Source organism: Toxotes jaculatrix, chromosome 15 (assembly GCF_017976425.1).
Source record: "Toxotes jaculatrix isolate fToxJac2 chromosome 15, fToxJac2.pri, whole genome shotgun sequence".
NCBI classification, from domain to species: Eukaryota; Metazoa; Chordata; class Actinopteri; family Toxotidae; genus Toxotes; species Toxotes jaculatrix.
This window is the reverse complement of record NC_054408.1, coordinates 10,522,500-10,540,621: the sequence shown is the minus strand read 5'-3', so window position 1 is coordinate 10,540,621 and position 18,122 is coordinate 10,522,500. Positions and strand designations below refer to the sequence as shown.

Here is an 18,122-nt window from a genome sequence, read left to right as displayed (position 1 = left end):
TGTGTTTTGTTTTATTTTATTATTTTAATAAAAACAGTCAACAGGCCAGTTGAGTCATATCATAAACGGGTTTCCAGTCAGACAGGATGCTGGATTGCTGTCCTTCTGGTGATTGATAGGTAGCCTTTAGTTTTTGGTTCATTCAATGGGAAACAGCATTCAAAGATGAGATCTGTCATCTTTCATCTCAGCCTCTGTATACCTGTGGCTATTAGTCTTGCGGAGAACAATGCAGGTTCAGTGCTACAATATCTCACAGATGCAGTGTAAAACACCGGGCAGAGAGTCACAGTGGCATTCATACTTTGGCTAAATTTACCATTTAGATTGCCGCACAGTTTTATAAATGACTGATTGTTATTTGAAAGTTGAATTAAAAGTTAAGCATCAGTAATTCATGAGGAAGCCCTTGACATTCGTAGAAAATACAGGTATACTATCAGGCAACAAAATAATACAAGACCTACAGACTTTTGACTTGAATAAAAGAACCTAAAAAACATCTATAACTAATCAGCTACATAAAGTGGATTAATTTGTAATCAGTTAGGGGGGAAAAAAAGGAAAGAGGCAAACACTGCCTACTACTGATATCAGTATACATGACTGTACATCACGTGTCGCTGCGGAAACAGTTTTCTTCATGCAACAAAGAAACATCAAGTTATCCCTGTAACTCAGCTAACAGAAATAAAAGATTACATGAGTAATGACAACTGCACATCAAAAAAAGATGCAATTATAGAAAATTAAGTGGTTTTCATCTTCAATAATAAAAAAGCAAAATCCTGGCTTGTAATAAATTTACAGTTCACACCTTAGGTTCTTTAGATCTGTTTAGATTTTTTTTTTTTTTTTTCATAGTACCAATAAACATGGGACAATCCTGCTTGCTTCATACAATTTTCAAAATGAAGTAAATTTTGATCATACTGTGCAAATGTTACATTAGACAACGAGCTAAATGCTGTTAATGAGGGAACAGAGCGCTATCTTCATTGGCAAATCTTTTTTTCATTTTACCAGATGAATACCCACAGACCAGACTTTTAAGACATTAAACATTAAATACACCAAATATCCTTCTACGTATTGGCAGCAGTCCACATTTAGCAAGCAAGCCATTCTTACCCATAAAAATTAAACACTATGATGTTGTGATGCAAAGGAGCTGTGTGTGTGTGTGTGTGCTTGGTTTACTTGCTTGCAGGTACCTAAATGCATATTGTGTGTTTGAGGCATCTTTTTGTGACTGAAGTGGGATTTTCAAACCATAGTTTTACAAGGGAGAAGTGTTCCAGTTAAATTTTTCCAGAGGCTCTGGTGCTCACCTGAGGTAGTGTTAATGTAATCCATGAAAGTTCTGTGTGACTTTTCAGTAGCTGTACAATGAAAATTAGAATCTAGAACCAATCATCAACAATCAAATTACCACTAATTGAGATAGTAATGTAGTTAAATACTTAAGTATAAATGACTGACTTTAGAGAGTACACATAAACACCATTTCTACAACAGAATGTGGTGCATATTGTATATTTGACCTTTCTTTTCTGTAAAGTCAAAGTAAAACATCTTTTGAAATGTAAGAGTCTTGTGTCAGCACTGTGTGACACACTCAGACTGAATTTAAAGCCTTCATGTATATAATTCGTTTGCATTTTTGATTGAGAAAGAGCAAAAAAAAAAAAAAAAGTTCAACATTCCCTTGTTGAAAACTGGCCCCACCAGCTCAGAAGAAAGACAGAGCAAGACTGTAAAACAACCTCTTTGTTATGCGTTTTATGAGAATAGTGCAATGTCTCAAGCTTCACCAGCAAAAACTGGTTATAAAAAGGGCTAGAGAAAATGAAAGACAACATGAATATCAAGTTTTTCCTCTAGAAAAATAGAAAATTAAAATCAGCATGAATGAAACTTTACATAGCAGTTCCAAAACACTTATTGGTGAATTAGTGCAGAAAGCAAACACTGATGCATTAGTTTGTTAGGAGCCTGGTTAGTACTGCACAGTGTTAGGGCAGTTGGCAGGTTATTCTAGCTGAGCATTGTCTTGGTCCAAAGGGGCCACAGTGGTTGGCCACAGCGTCTATGTGTCTTTATATGTGTGCCGCCTGTGTGTATGTGTGTGTTTATGTGGACTGTGAGTTTGAGTGTGTTGTATCCTTATGTGTAGGAATTGAGGCATTCCTTTGAGCGTGAAGTGATGTCCTGCAGCTCCCGCTCTTCCTTCATTTTGATGTCTTGGTAGGCATGCATTTGACTGGCATCCTTAAGGTAGGCCCAGTTTGCTGAGAGAATCATGAGGAAGTGGATCTGGAAGAGAAGGGTGAGGTGGATGGCCGGTGAGCATGTCAGAGATGCAAAGCAAGCTACAGGAGTCAGAGCTATAGTCCGTACATCATAGACATACACAAACATAAAGTTAAGCTTTTAAAAAGACCTAACACAGAGGTGACAAAAGACATTACTGAAAAGGACTTAAACTGTTACAATTATTGTAACACTACGGTTACAATCATTACTAATACTTGAGTTACACTATGCATAATACTACAGAAATGACACTTTTAAGGCGTGAGGATGAGTAGAGGAGAGGAAGAGAGCCCACAGTTGTGCATGCAAGCTTTATGCAGCTGTAAAATGCTGGAGGTTAGTGCGAAGCATGAGATACTGACCCTGCTACAAGTGCATCTCGGTTTTAGATTTTTGAAACACTCTTTTTGTAGGATTAATAAGAAATAGACCAAGTAGGGATATTTTTTTGTAAACAAAGATTGTTTATTTTATAAAGAAAGTAAAAGCTACAGTCTTCAAAAACTTAAGGAGAAAATTAAATATATGAAATATGGAGTATAAGTAACTATAAACAGAGAATCTGAAAAATGTAAGCATGCAGGCTCAGTGTTAAGATAAAAACAAATGGCTCTTTAATGGCACTTTGAGGAAGAATAAAGGAAAATGTATGAAACAAAACATCAACTTTATAGCTGAGGCCATACCAGCATCAGCTCTCATAGAAAAAAAATACATTTACTCTACTCTAAAATAGGAGAAGTTCTTCTTTTATAAAATACATGAAATTAAAGTGAGGCTTAAGGCCTCAAGCAGAAGTATACCCCTGGTACTGGCCTAACCCTTCATAGTGTGTCGTGCTAGGTATGTGCAGTTACTTTGAAATCTACAATACATAAATGGTCATCATAATACAGTCGGTGAAAGGTTTTTAGTTCAGTTTAAAGTCTAACTTGTGACAAAGAAAAATAATACTGAATATTTTCTGTGTAACACTTCATGGTTTCATGAGTCGGTAGCAAAATTTTAAGGCTGAGCAAAGGACAAGGCACTCGGCCACTGCTACTTTGCCACTGTAGCTAGTCCTTTTACAAATGTATCACTAGAATTCATCCTCACCATAATTACTAATCTGGCAATTAAAAACATTAAACCTAAGAACACCTTCAATATTTGTCATCAGATGTCCACAAGGACTAATTTTAGAGATTTATACTGTACATACTATTTACGCTGTATATTTATAAGGGCTCTGTGCAGTCTATGTCTTGATCAGACCTCAGAGTGGTTTCTTTTCTAAATTCGATTTCAGTTTTAAAATCGTGTGTAACAACCCACACAAATATCTCACATTTATGTTTCACAAATGGGGGTTTGCACACAAATGTGCATTTCAGCTCTGACTGCAATCAGCTGATGCTCATCCTCTTATGTGAAGCACTGCATGCTAAATACTGCCAGGTTTTTTTTTTTTTTTAATTTGAAATACTCATGCAGTCGATGCCTTCGCACAGGTCAAAATCAGCTTCACACATTAGGAATATAAATAACACTGGCGTAGATTTCTAGCTGTGCACATTTCTATAAAATCTGATGGTGACATGTTTCTGTGAGTGAGTGCCAAGGAAAGCAGAACAAACCAGTCAACTAAAAATCACCCTGCTCTGAAGACAACTTTCATCAGGTGTCCTCAGACAAGCAATATCCCTGGATACCAAATGCTAAAAGGAAGCACGTCAGCTATTTACACTTCATGTGATTACTAATGAAGAGATGTAGATTTTTCTATTCTCAGGTTTTGTTTTGTTTTTAGTTCATTTGTTGTCAGTGGCAACTTTCTCTACTCAGTACAGCCTCAAATGCTGCGCCGTGCTCTTAAAACAGTTTAAAACTTAGTGCAGCAGTCTTCTCGACTCTTAAACTTCAAAACAGCAAAGTTATAAGTGGTAGCCATCATGTAGATCAGCTGGTGGAAGAGAACAGAAAAGGTTGTAAGAGAACATGCCAGTGACCTCCTCGTCACTAGTACTGTGACAAGTTAGTAAAGTGACCAATCATTTTCCAGCAGTAAAAAGTAAAAAGAAGTAAAGGGAAAAAAAATGTTAAAGACCATAAAGAATTGTTTTATAAAGTCCTATTTGTGATTTTTGTGGGTGAAACTTATGATTAGAATTTTTAGGAACGACACATTTATGATACTCAAAAAAGAAAAAAAAAAGCCCAAACTGCATCTTGTTCCATCCATCCTAAATTAAAAACAGGGCCATGTGCATCTAAGCAGATGGTAAACAGCAAATGGAATTGGAGTTGAGGAAAAGCCAGTGTAATAGTGTGGTTATATATACCATATGGGAATGATAACAGGACCACTTGACACAGGATCTGGTTGATACAAACCGTGCAAAGACGAGCTAAAGCAAGAAGGATGGAGAGACTAGATGGAAGCTTACCAGAGCGATCACAGTGGCTCCTGCCCCAGCGCACGCTACGATGTACAGGTGATAAGACAGGTAGAACTGGAAGAAGACGAGCAGCAGTGATCATGCTTCAGTTAAAATACGATTTCCTCATCACCCACTGCTGATGTGTGCACGGCATTTTAATGAACATGTAGGTATAGGAAACAGCGTCTTACCTCACTGGTGTTGCAGATGTCACCTAGTGTAGATCCACAGGCCTTTCCTGGTGTGGCATTCCATGGGATAATTCCTGGAGCCATGAAATTCACAGCTTTCATATACACTCAAATCTACTGAACCAGGTGAACAATAATCAAAACACAACTACTATGAATGGAACAAAAGTCTACTCAGCTGATGTCCACTGAGTACAGAGAACAAAATGATTGGATTCATTTTTCTAGAATGCGTGATAAACTGAGGTTTAAAGGAACACTGCAATGATTTTACACATGACAAATGGAGGAAAAAAACGTAGTTTGGCTTTTCATTTATTATTTAGAGAAAGGAGTTCTCCGGGGGTTGGGACCGCCAGTACTGGTTTTAAAATCTGACAGGTCACAAGATGATTTAAGATAAGATAAGATTAGACAATCCCGGAGGGAAATTAGTTTGTCAGAAAAAGGAATACAGAAAAAAACAAAAAACAAAATCAATTCTTTGGGTCTTCTTCAGAACTATAAATCATTCTGTGGTTGACCCTGTTACAATCAGAACATCTGCAACATGTGATAAGGGCTCGCAAGAAAACAATGTTTGCTTTTAAGGGTTTACAAGCCAAAGTGCCATTTTCTTACCATACTGACGAACATCCACACAGATGGAGTCAATGCTGGTGAGGTTGGCCATGGGAGACTTCATGGCAGCACAGGTAGACCACATGTTGTAGAAGAGGAAGACGGGCACAGCAGAGAAGCCAAACACACCAAGCCAGGCCACACCCAGAATGTACGTGAGGAACACAAACTAAGGACGCAGAGATGGCACAGCGTTAGCGTTATCAGGCAACTGTGGAACCAAATCAATGGTAAAAATGGTAAAAAATTATACTCCTCCTTATCCTATTTTTTTATGTCATACCTTGTTCCTATAATGATCTTCATCTTTGTAAATGATTTACATTTTAATCAGATGGCATGAAAGCAATGTGTCTGAGCACAAAATTAGGATTACAGGGTGGTTGTATTAACATACCATTCCACTGATGCAGCGTCCACAGATGGTGGTCTTGAACTCGCTGTGCAGTTCCTTGACTGCACTGGTTGTGTAGAAGCCCTCGGCCAGCAGAATGATCCCATACAGGAAGAAAAACGAAGCAATGCCGTAGATGACATACTGCATCAGCTGTATTCTGTTTAAAAAAAAACAAAAAAAACAATACCACACATAAGTTGTGCCGTTAAAAACAGTAAGCACAAATCAACAACCCTAATGTTTTTAGCCTCCAATGTAACACCTGGAGAGACCCGCTAAAAATGTCAGGTAAAGTAATAGCATCACATACCGCTGTCTGGTATGAGAAATGGTCATTTGTAATTTTTTTTTGTATGCAATATTTAAAACACCAGCAACCTGGGCTGGCTGATTAATAATAAACACATGGTTATGACTGAGACAGTGGCCTAACTTGCCTAAGATACGAAGAGAGAGACGATAAGCCCAAATGTGGAGACAACAGGTGATGTATGTCTGGAAACTGTCCACCATGAGACAGACTGCCTCTGTAGACCTCTTAAATTTAACAGTGCACTCCAAATCTGCACCGACATAAAACATATGTGCAGCCCTGTCTCTTGTCATTCCTCGTTTATTGTCTGTTAAAAAAAGGTCCATATTAGGACTGTTCTCCAGGATAAGGTGAATGTGGGAGACATTATCAGCTAAAAATAGCCTACATAAAGTCACTTGAATTAAAAAGTGTTATCTATCTTATGTTCGAACCTCTGTTTATTGTAATGATTATGTAAGAGCACATTTTGTAGTCAGCATAGTATGTAATGGATCTTACTGTGACATTTAAGATACTATTATAGATACTAAGATAATATTAATAATTAGAGTTTACCAGGGTGTAGTACTCATTTTTTTTAAAAATGTGTTTCTCAAACACTGGCAAGCATTACAAGCAGCCATACAGTGTGCACATAGAGTATAAGAACACTTACACATCAGTCAGCATGGCGTGGTCACTGGTGACCTTGGAGAAGTGGGTTTCCAGGATGGTCACAGTGCCCGTGAGCGCCACATGGCCACATCCACAGAACAAGGCAACGCCAGAGAAGCAGAGGATCGTAGCCACCAGCGATGCGTACGGCACCCCGCCTAAACATTTAATGCAGCACTCAAAGCAACCTGGGCAAAAAAAAAAAAAAAGGAAACTTATTTTTACTTTGAAAGGCAATATAGTACATTCTGTGTCAATACCAGCCCCAGATTATATGTAAGCGACTGTGTTTCATTTGTAGGACAGGAAGTGATCTCAGGGAAATTAAATATGAGATTAATATTCACATCATCCATTCATCCTTCGAGCCAATCCCACCACGCACTGGGTGACAGACAGGGTCCACCCTGGACAGATCACCAGTCTATCACAGGCCCATGGGAATTTTTTTTTTTTTTTTTTTTCAGCAGGACTCATTAATTAAAGAACACCGCACTTTCATTTTCTAAAGAAAGTCTCATCCTCAATGCTGCAAAGGAAACAATGCAGACAGAGGAGACATATCTGTTCAAAACAGCTTTCATAAAATTTGTCTGCGGTCACGCTTGATGCGCTGTGCTTCCTTCCTTTCCTGCAGTGCAACGTACCAGCAGAATCAGTACAGCTAGCTGTGTGCCGCTGAGGTTTTATAGTCTGCCTTTAATGTTTCATTTGACAATTCATCACTACACTTAAAGGGCACTAATGGCCATCCAGCAGGTCAGAGCGCTGGGTGTCTGCCAAGCTGTAATGGAAATCAATGGCAACTCACAACGAGGGAATGAAGTGACCCAGATGGGTCTGTCTCATCCATCCTGTTCTTAGGCCTTGTGAAACAGAGCCAGTCACCACAACGCACTGTCTGTGGATGCATGGAAACAAACCTCAGTGTGCTTCCAATCAGATCCACATGTGTTTGACAGGATGCTGCAGAGTCATAGGACATCCAGGTCAATGGGTGTTTACGTTCTAAAGCTCTCACATATGCCTGCAGTTAAAGTATTTAACACTGCTATAACTGATATTTTCACATTAACAATGGCTCAAATGACTACGTGCGAAGTGGCAGAGGTTGTTCGGAGTGATGAACCCACAGAGAGATGTCACCAACTCTAAAGTTTTCTTTAGCTCTCCAGAGCATTTTAGCCTCTTTAAGCTCATTGTTGGTTTTCTGGCCCACAAAGCCACTGTTTTGGTTTCACCGCTCTCATCGGTTTTCAAAAGCAGCACACAGCTGTTGCACATTTAAGAAGTCCTGGGGAAACTTAAACTTATTTATAATTTTCTGGTTTTGAAAGAAGTGCACCAGCCTTCACATAACAAACAACAATGATCAGTGAAAAAAAGGCTTTTGGATTTTGACAATAATTTGACAGCAAGCATCCTCATTACCCAAACACAGTCTGCATGTGTTACAACACAGAAATCATTTTTTATAAACGCTTCACTAAAAACCCAGGCACATTCTGTTCCACATCAACAGCATAAGAGAACATTTCATGCAGTCATGTGCATAATATCTTAAATTGAGAGGATGAAATAAGTGGTAACAAGTTGTGACTTTCTTCTTCAATTGGCTATTTCTTGTATGTAGTAGGAAGATGAATAACATGTATTGGGAGGCTGCAGACAATATGGGCACATCTTAGAAAACAGACCAAAGATTCTTTTCTGCTTCCTTGCTTGATTCTTCTATGAGGTGAGAATCCTAAAAGTTCATCTGGGTTTGTGCTCTTTGCATTGACAGAGGAAATTAAGCAGATATACTGCTGCTGGGCCAGTAGGCTACTTTGCAGTCGGACGCTTCATTCTGTCTGTTTGTGTAGTACAGGGAGATAAAAACATTTTTGTCCCATGGTGGGTGAACAAGAGTTGCCATGGCAGCATGTTAACCACAACTCAATGAGTGTGCCCGCAGCAGAGTCACTAACTTTTACCGCAGCCCACATTTCTCTGATGAGCATGTTGGGGAGGGTGAGTGGGCTGCTGGGAGCCAGAGCGCAGCGCTCCACAGGATATTGAGCCCAGCTGCAAAGTAAATACAGTCCATTTAAAGGAAGAGCAGCTCTTGTAGTGGATGTCAGCGTCAGGTAGCTCTGATCCAGAAGCAGACTATATCTTGGATATAAGTCGACAAGCTCTTTCAGTTAGAAGCTGTGTAGGACTGTCTCCCCAGGCCCACAACATACTTTCCTGGCAATGAAACTTAAGCTCCTGAAGAGAGGAAAAGTTTCCATTTGAAAAGTGTGGTTAGGGTTTATCTCTATTAGAAAATCTCCTGCATAAAATGTTCACAGTGACAACAGTCACACTGGTTTATTATTAATGAATTTGATTGCAATCAGTTGTGACATCTTTTGGCTTAAAACTCTGCTTTGAAATGCAACAAATTTCCCATTAGATTAACTTTCTAAAAACTGATGACACGGCCCTGGATGCCATGATATCACCATGACAGTCAATCTGCCTGAATTTTTATTGGATCTGAAAATGAGAAATGTCTGAGCATAGATAGGGGTGCCTAAAGAAGTACAAGTGTATCCATGCAGTCTATAGCTAATGTCTGAAATGCTTCAAATGCTTTAAAACATCACACTGACTATGTAACCATCCTCCCCTGCAGCCTGTGACGGAGAAGGTCAAGCTGACATGCCTGCACCTGCCATGCTTGTCTGACGTGGTGCAGTTAGAGAGCCACCAATCCTATCGATAAGCCATCTGTTTGATCAGTGTCCATTCCACAGGAGTGGTTTGCCTTTGAAGCCGTCTGTCCATCCAGACTGAGGGTGTTGGTTAGCCATCTCTAAGTGGAGAAACCTTGCGTCACTTATTGGGTGTTATGCTTAATAACACAATAAATCCAAGGTGGTATTTTCACAGCTGGACTCGACGTGTTGGCAGGTTAGTATAACTCTGTTCTGGATGACTGAAACAACACTGGCACAAGGACAGACCCACTGCCGTGGTTCAAGTGTTAGCAACCTCGGGAATACTACTTTGTTCACAAAAGAGCCTCTGTGAGGGCTCCAGTCTTGGTATTAGACATTGAGGGAGACAGAAACAACATCAAAGCTCGACACCACTTTTAAGCAGGCCTGCACAAAGTACTACGGGGACGGTAGTCTGATCCAAAATAAAATAAGAAGTGCAGAGTAGGTGGATTCAAAGCAGAGGTGGATTTTAGAAGTAATCACAGGATAAGTGAAATATTACATCTGTCCTTATCATTCAATCTGCTGACATAAGAGATGGCTGTATATTTCAGAATCAGTTCTTGACACCAGCTTTGTTTATATCTTTTTTTTTTTTTTTTGAGGGAGGTGGGGCTGCACTTTAAGGTTATAAGAATAATTTGACATGTTGGGAAATTCACTTTCTTTCACTCTCTAATCTAGAATTAGTCTAGTTCAAAGAGGATTGCGAATACTGCAGTTAGAGTGATGGATAATCCAGAATTTTATCGAGAATGCTGTCGTGTGTATTTGAGAGTTATAAGACAGACAGCCAGTATCAGTAAACCTACCACATAGCAAAATACAGACTGTTTTCTCACTGTGTGGAATTTCATAGGGGACAGGATATTCCAGTGCAAACTTTAGCTCAAATCATCCTCCTCCACAGGCAATAACAGTAGGAGCTGGTGACTTTCTAAACAACATGCTTGTACTAAATGGATCCTGCTGGCTTATTCTGAGTGGAGCACTGTAAATGAAAATCACGTTGGGACTCTTCCTTCTGATGACTTTCACATGCTCTCTGACTAATACTCCTGGTTAGACCTCCAACCACTCTCCATCTCATCGCTACAGTACATGAATGACAAGAGGAGAGACAGAATGAAAAATAGGTTGAGAGAGAGAGAAACAGACAAGTTAGTGACTGTTGTGTAATGACAATGTCAGGCTTTACAGCAGAGGCTAGACTTCGGCATCACGAGGAGCAAGGGAGAAAAAGACGCTTGTGTGAGAAAGAGTGTGTGTGTGTCTCTGCATGTGTGACACTGTGTGAGAGAGTCAGAAAAAAAAAAAAAAACAGAGACAGAGAGAGAGTCCAAGAAGCCCTGATACAAAGAACCAGTGTGTGCAGTCCTAGACTGTCCATCACACTGGACTCTCAGGGGCCATTCAGAATGGCAGTGAACCACAGCCCCGCTCTTCCGGCCCACAGGCTGGAGGCCCAGGACAAGCCCACCGCTGAGCTTCATCCTGTGTGCCCCCTCCAGCACTGCACACAGCTCAGCCACAATGGGCCTTAGCAGCCACTTCACACTCCAGAAGGATCCTGTTTGTCAAAGCATCTCCAATCATCCAGTGTATGAATGAGATGGCTCAGCAAGGCCAACATGAATTGCAGGTAAGATGGGATGCAGACCTGCAGACAGGCAAATTAACAGAAGCACAGCAAGACAAAGTGACCAAGAAATCCAGAGTGTTTCTTAGCTTAGCTTTTTTTTTCCTAATAACCTCAGTTCTTGATTACCAAGTAGGTACATTAAACCTGGAACCCTGGTCTTTCGCAATTACATTACTTGCAAAATTTGTTTTGCACCACTAAAATACAATATCAACTAGATAATTGATAATCTTGTAGCCCTGCGTCAAAATCTAGTTTGAACACCTTTGCTATTTTAGTGTACTAATTTTTCCTAAATACATGTGTGTTTCATCAAGTTACCACAAACAAACTGACATAAATAAAACCTGGGGCCGGGTTGTATTCCTGAATATGACTAATGCCTATATTGGTAATTGTTGGTTGGTTGGTTGGTTGGTTGGTCGGTTGGTCTGCAAAATACAATGAAGCTGCCATCTACACACAGTTTGCTGTGTGAACTGTACAGGAGGAAACAGGAGCCCAACAGCAAATGCTTGCCCCCATTGCCTCCAAACAGGTTAATCCAGCCATGCATCACACACAGTTTGCTTGAGTCCAGAGTCATCACTAACTAACCCCCACAGCTGGCCCTGCTTCATCACCATCCTCCATCCTTCAACTACAGCCAACATGTGAATGTGGTATGTCATCAACGCAAAGCTGACATCTTCCAACAGCTGGGACCATCAGTTGAAAGTGGAAAACTAGATTCTCAGAGTCCAGATTCTCCTTTTACTGCATAGGAGAAAAAATGTTTAAAATCATTATTTAATTTGATGTGACTCACCCACCAAACAAAGAACCACATGTAAGAATGCATAGTAAAAGTAAGAATTTCAGATACACACAAACCCCACTCACACAAATAAACACACTGACGGACACACACAATTTGAGGTGAAGATTTGCAACTCTTCCATCTCATCCACGAGTCCTGAACAACAAACTGGCTTCCAGCTCCCCTAAAATCTCCATCCAGTTTTAATCTAACATCTACCCTCATTGCTAACAGATGTGTCTGTTTACAGCTAACGCTAAGTATTGTTGTTTGTTGCTCCATTGGAGTGAGCTGCCAAAACACCATTTATGAGAAACAGTCTCAGTTTCCACACTCTCCACTTCGAGAGGAGCAATCCTTAAAAATGCCTTAATGGCTATAATGGCGACTCTCGTGGGACGAGGGAGATCCGAGGCAGCAGATTCGTCAAAAGTGGTCTCGCTGTTTACTTACCTAACAACAGAAACTTATACTCTGCAGCTCACCCATGCCTGTGTGTGAAAGAAGCCTAGAGAGATCTGTGTATGTGTGTATATGTGTGACTAATAAATTTGTATGTGTATTTGAAGACAAGTAGAGGGGTATATCTCTGAGTTTGACTTGTGTGATTGTTTTAAGTTTATCACAGGAGAGTCTCTTTATAGGCCGATATCACGTACAATCTCTCAATAAGCTTTCCAGGCCCTCAGATTCCCAACCTGACCCTAGGTTTCCAAGACAAAGTACAGCTCCTCATAAAAAGACAGTTTGGGGGCACCATGGTGGCCTAAGGCTTTCAGGCGCCAACCACATAATTACAACATCCCTGGCTGGAGTCTGGCTGGAGACGTTTCTTCCATGTCATTCCCCATCTCACTCTCCCCTCATTTCCTGTCAGGTTTCTACTGTCTGCTCACTAATAAATCCATAAAATGTTCAGCAAATATAGAAAAAAAAGTAGGATATACAGTAAATAGAACAAGTTGAAAAATAAATCTAGCCAGGGTGGTCTAACTAGAAACCCTTGGTTGACTAGGCCTGTACTGTAATTGGAGCTGTAGGTGGGAAACTGGCAGTTACAGAAAATAGAATGATGTTGGTATTTAGTAGGTATACAACACTGGGATTATAATCCCACAATAAGACTACACTAGGTTGCATACTTATGATGAAAATCCGATGTTAGTCATTCATCAAGCAAAAATACTTTACATTAGCTTCTCAAATGTGAGGATTTGCTGCTTTTATCAGTTTTATATCACTGTAAAATAAGGAAATTTGGGTTTTCAACTGTGGGTTGGAAAAAACTAACTCAGCTTCTGGGAAGGTGTGATAGGCATTTTTCCCTATTTTCTGACAGATCAAAGATGACAATCTTTTGTTACCATTGGTCTAACATCAAGGGAATAAATGTACAAAAGAAAGAGCAAAAGAAAAATCAGTGATTCCTGCTGATTCCTATAAGAAGGGGGCCAGCAAGTTAATGAGTCTCTCTGTCTATTTGTGAGATTGGTAATGTCTGGTTCATTTATCTTTGCCCTTGCCAGCGCCTCATCCACCTCATTAATCATCAGTCGCCCCCGAAAGAACAACTCAAACACACCCTGAGGTTTGATTGATCTGCTGTTGATTCTGCAACAGGCTCATTGTCCTTAAAAGTGACACTAGCATGATGGTGACCAGCGGCAACACACGCATCTCTCCAGCTGCAGGAGCGAGGTCTGCTGAAAATATCCCACAGACTCAAACTAATTAGATCATAAAGCAAGCACAAAGAACACAAGCAAAACACACTTGATGCATGACTTCGACAGCAGTTTTGCAGAGGCAGTGATGCACAATTTGTGCAAATGAAATATCAACACTTTAGTGCATACAAACACGGAAACAAGGAGGCTGTGCTGACATTAAAAAAAAAAATCCCTGCTGAGAAAAATCTACCCAACTATTGTGCAGAGTGAAACCAAGCAGTCTGGAGTAGGTTAAAGCCCCAGTAAACACAGCAGTGAAAAGAACTGAACTGGCTCTTTGTGAGCACTCATTGGTACCTCTTTTGTCCTGCCTCTGGTCTTGGTTTTCTTCTGATGGAGTTTCCATGGTTGTTTTTCTCCCATCCAGCAAAAATGCTTTCTTTCAGCAAATTCTCTCTTCCTATCTCCCACTTACTCTCTCCTCTCTTGCTCCCTCTCCTTCCCGCAGGTCTCTACTCTCTCTCTCTTGCTCTTGCTCTCGCCCGCCACACTCGTGCTTTTCGTCTCGACCTGCCTCACGAAGGCACCGCTCCACTGTATATATATCACAGTGCCTTTCCAAGATGCAGAGGTCTTGTCAGAGCTTATTTGCATGCCCATGTCATACAGTACATCAAATCCAGTTTCGCAGGCAAAATGTCATGTTTATAGTGACTTTGTAGGGATTCAGACTGAGTCTTAAGTTTAATTTGGCCTCCTAATGACACACAAACCCTCACACACTGCTTCCTCTCGTAGCCCCATGAATAGCAATCTGGAGAAAGCCTCCTGGTGAGAATGGGCTTGTTATATCAGCGAGGGGGCTGCAGATGGGAGAGTAAGGACCCCTGTTTTAGTTGTGGGTGAAAACCACTCTCTGCTGTATAGGCTGGGACAGAAAGCATAAAGACACACAATCACCTTCTTCTAATTCCCAGGGGGTGGTGGGTGTGTGTGTGCGTGTGCGTGTGTGTGTGTTGACCAGGGTTGAGCCCTTCATCTTCTGATTTGCACCATATGCCCTCTGCTCCTGCAGCATACATTAGCAACCTCTGACCGCTGTCTTTCCTCCATCTGGTGGCTTCAAACTCACATAAAAAAAGGACACAGGAAAGAAAGGCAAATCAACATTTCCTAAACAGGGGAGACAGAGTGTCCTCTGGGCTGATATAAACAACAGAGGAAACCGCATGTGAAAATGGGAGGTCCAGAGAAGCAGAAAGAGAGAAAAATGGTGAAAGTTAAGAAGGGTGAAGGAGCTGACAAAGAAAGGAGAAATTAGAGAATGCCACAAAAACAAAAAGGATGATACAGTGAGAAAACAACTTGTTAAAAACTAACAGAGACAGAAGAAGATGGATGATGAGACATGACCAGAAGGACAGACAGTGAGGGAGACAGGGAAGAAAATCTTCTTGGCTGTGTTTGTTTGGCAACAGCAGGCTGAGGAGCCCCAGGGGCATGCTAATGAGAGAAAGGCCTTTCAGCAGTGGGGGGAGAGCCCTGCTGAAGCGGAGCTGGAGAGGGGGCTTCTCACGGATACCAGACCTCGGAGAGGAGAGGGATCAGCAGGGGAGGGGAGCCTCAGGGGTCAGGGAAGTGAACTTAGCGGGGATCCCACAACAACAAATGCCGCACTAATCTTAAAGCTTTTTCACCGTCAGCCCTGTAAAACGCCAGGAGAACTGACATCATCCCTGTGAAGTGGGGAACAGAGCCCGTATATAGAAGTGGTGGTTATTTGAACACGTTATATGAGTTAGAGGTAGCTGTACTTGTGATCTCCACAGTGACGGTTCAAAGGAAGACTAAATGTATCACACTTAATCACAAAGGGAGTTCCAACTTACTGAGTCAAAACAATCTAGTGATAATGGTGCGATATCTCTCACCAATAAGCTGCTATGATGCCTGATAATATCTACTAAGCCACAGAGCTACAGCTCATTTCATATTGCATATAGTCATTTGACTGATTGTGTGGACCAGTGGAGCTTTAATGGCAATTTTATGACAAAACATTATGTAAAGCAGTAACAAATTAATGAAGCAAGACAGGTATTATTAGACACATAAAGAGCAAAAGACTGATTAGGCTTAGACATCACCCTAGTGTCACACTGTGACAGGCTGAGTGGCTGTGGGAATAATCATGCGAAGGACAGAGGTAAGGCCTGAGTGCTGCATGCTCAGCTTCAGTGTGAGACAGCGCCACTCCCCTACTTGAGGACACAATCTGAATGACGATGAAGCTCATACAAATGGAGGAGGCTTCATTGTGGGTCAACCTTTCACGCTGTGAGACTGGGGGCCCTGAAAGCTCCTCAGTGTTCAGTCACCCGTGAAGACCTGCACCCTGCTTGGCTCACACTGTGGACGGATTTCTCAGGGGGAGCGAGGTCTGTGCCCAGGCCCAAGCACCATTTAAAAACACTAACAACAGGCTGCAAAAGCAGGCTCGCCGCACCAGAGGAGAGGAGGGCAGGGTGTGTGGAGCAGCCCATGACTCATTGTGAAAGTCAAAGTCTGTTGAAAAGGAGAAAGAAGCCAAAACAAGGGAGCAAACTGGTCGTCCAAATATCCCAGAATATTTTACTGTTCTCATGGAAAAAGCTGTAACTTTCCATTTCTTGTATTTGACATCAAATCCTGGGATATTACAACACTGGAGGCTGAGATTCTTGTAAACACACTTTTGGCAATTTATTGCTGTCAGTTTCATTCCAGTGTACTGTGGTAGCATTACTGACCCAGATTTAAATGCAGGCCGTCTTCATAGGTCAATCTTCTCTGTATGTCTGCGTTCATGTTTGGCGTTCAGAATCCAAGTCATTGATTGGTTCACAAAAGCGCTGCACTACAAACCCATTATACAGATCCATCCACTTGTTTGCTGACCCATTTTCCTCTGTGGGTCTACAGTAGAACAAAAGAATTACAAAGTCTATATGACTTTTACTGAACAATTCAACATATGATTTGGTATAACACTCACATACTTAATATATGCCTCAAACTCACCCCATAAATTAAACCAATCCAGTCTATATGAAGGCTCATAGGGAAAAAAAATCCTCTGTTTGCATTGGAAAAAAATGAATATGCTAAATGTCTCTATTCATTATAGCAAGACATGGACTGAGAGAGAAAACCACACTGATTTATAATGAGCCTTGTGCTTCCTTTTGGCTCAGTCAAAAAGCTATAAATAAAAAAGAAAAAAGAAGAAAAAAAAGAGGGAAATTTAATACACTCCGTGTGTGAGTAAAGGTTAAGAAGCATTTAATTCTTTCATGGTGTCATTTAAATAAAGGCTTTTCAACCTTTATACTTGGACTTGAACGAGTGCTTTGGATGTTTCTCTTTTACTGCAGGCACCTGTAACCCTAAACTCCACTGAGAAGTCACATTTAGGTCTCTGACTTTTGATTATTTTCGTTATCGAATAAGCTTCTGATAATTTTCCCAGTGCTGTGGTGAAAAATGGCCATCGCAATTTGCTATAATTCAAGGCATTTGTCTGCCCAACAGTCCAAAACCTAAAGATTTTCGGTAAACTATTAGATGAGAAAAAGAAGAGAAGCAAATCCCAACTACCTTTTTGCCCACAATGTCTAATCTGCTGCTGCATTTCTGTTGCTCACTCACCTAAATTCTAGTTGCAGGTAAAGGACTCTTCATCCACCCAGCTGAAAATTTATCAATCCAGAGATTTTATTTGTGGACTTTATGAGCCCAAGATCTCATCCTTAAGACCTGCCATCACCCGACCTAAAAAATAAAATCTTAGAACCAACCCCTGCATCCCTTTGTGGAGCAACACATTGTTCTTCGTGCTAAAGAATTCCACCACAAGAGGAAAGCTGCTCAAGTACACATAACTTCTTGTGGCATGATGGTGGAAATCCAACTCTGCTATTCAGTTTCAACCATTTCTAGTACAGACATACTTTATGTCTTGGCATTTCTTCCTTGTACAATTTCCAGAACGATTTTTTTTTGTCTCCAGTGTAATTATAAGTGTTTGACCAAACAATGCCCAGGGTATCTGATTCAGCACTCCTCTAATTGCATGTTTGTGTTACTATCGTGTTAGGTCTGGAAATGGAGCAACACTCATTCAGGGATGCCTGGCAGCCATGTTTTTCCTCTAAAAATGACTTCACAACCCTGACTCTCTGGCACCTCCACCGCCACTGTGGTTTTGGCCTTAGTGTGCTGCACGGAGAGTGAGAGACACAGATGCTTCATATTATCCGTGCTTCCATGCATATAGTGCCTTGGAAACTGCCACCATGGCTTGG

At 40.9% G+C, this 18,122-nt stretch overlaps 1 protein-coding gene across 3 annotated transcripts in view; it reads right to left on the bottom strand.

Annotated features, from left to right (window-relative positions):
• gpm6bb (glycoprotein M6Bb) overlaps nucleotides 1-18,122 on the bottom strand; it is a 28,013-nt gene continuing 9,891 nt past the window's right edge. The window contains exons 1-7 of one of the 3 annotated variants that reach the window (XM_041057365.1): nucleotides 16,717-16,720; nucleotides 6,920-7,106; nucleotides 5,949-6,105; nucleotides 5,552-5,720; nucleotides 4,931-5,004; nucleotides 4,746-4,811; nucleotides 1-2,316 (exon numbers count right to left, since the gene is read on the bottom strand). In XM_041057365.1, the coding sequence (XP_040913299.1) occupies nucleotides 2,167-2,316; nucleotides 4,746-4,811; nucleotides 4,931-5,004; nucleotides 5,552-5,720; nucleotides 5,949-6,105; nucleotides 6,920-7,106; nucleotides 16,717-16,720 (807 nt within the window). In that variant the 3' untranslated portion in view covers nucleotides 1-2,166. Of the gene's footprint in view, nucleotides 2,317-3,723; nucleotides 4,262-4,745; nucleotides 4,812-4,930; nucleotides 5,005-5,551; nucleotides 5,721-5,948; nucleotides 6,106-6,919; nucleotides 7,107-16,716; nucleotides 16,721-18,122 lie in introns of those variants that run through there. The other 2 variants (XM_041057364.1, XM_041057366.1) reach the window with 2 other exon arrangements.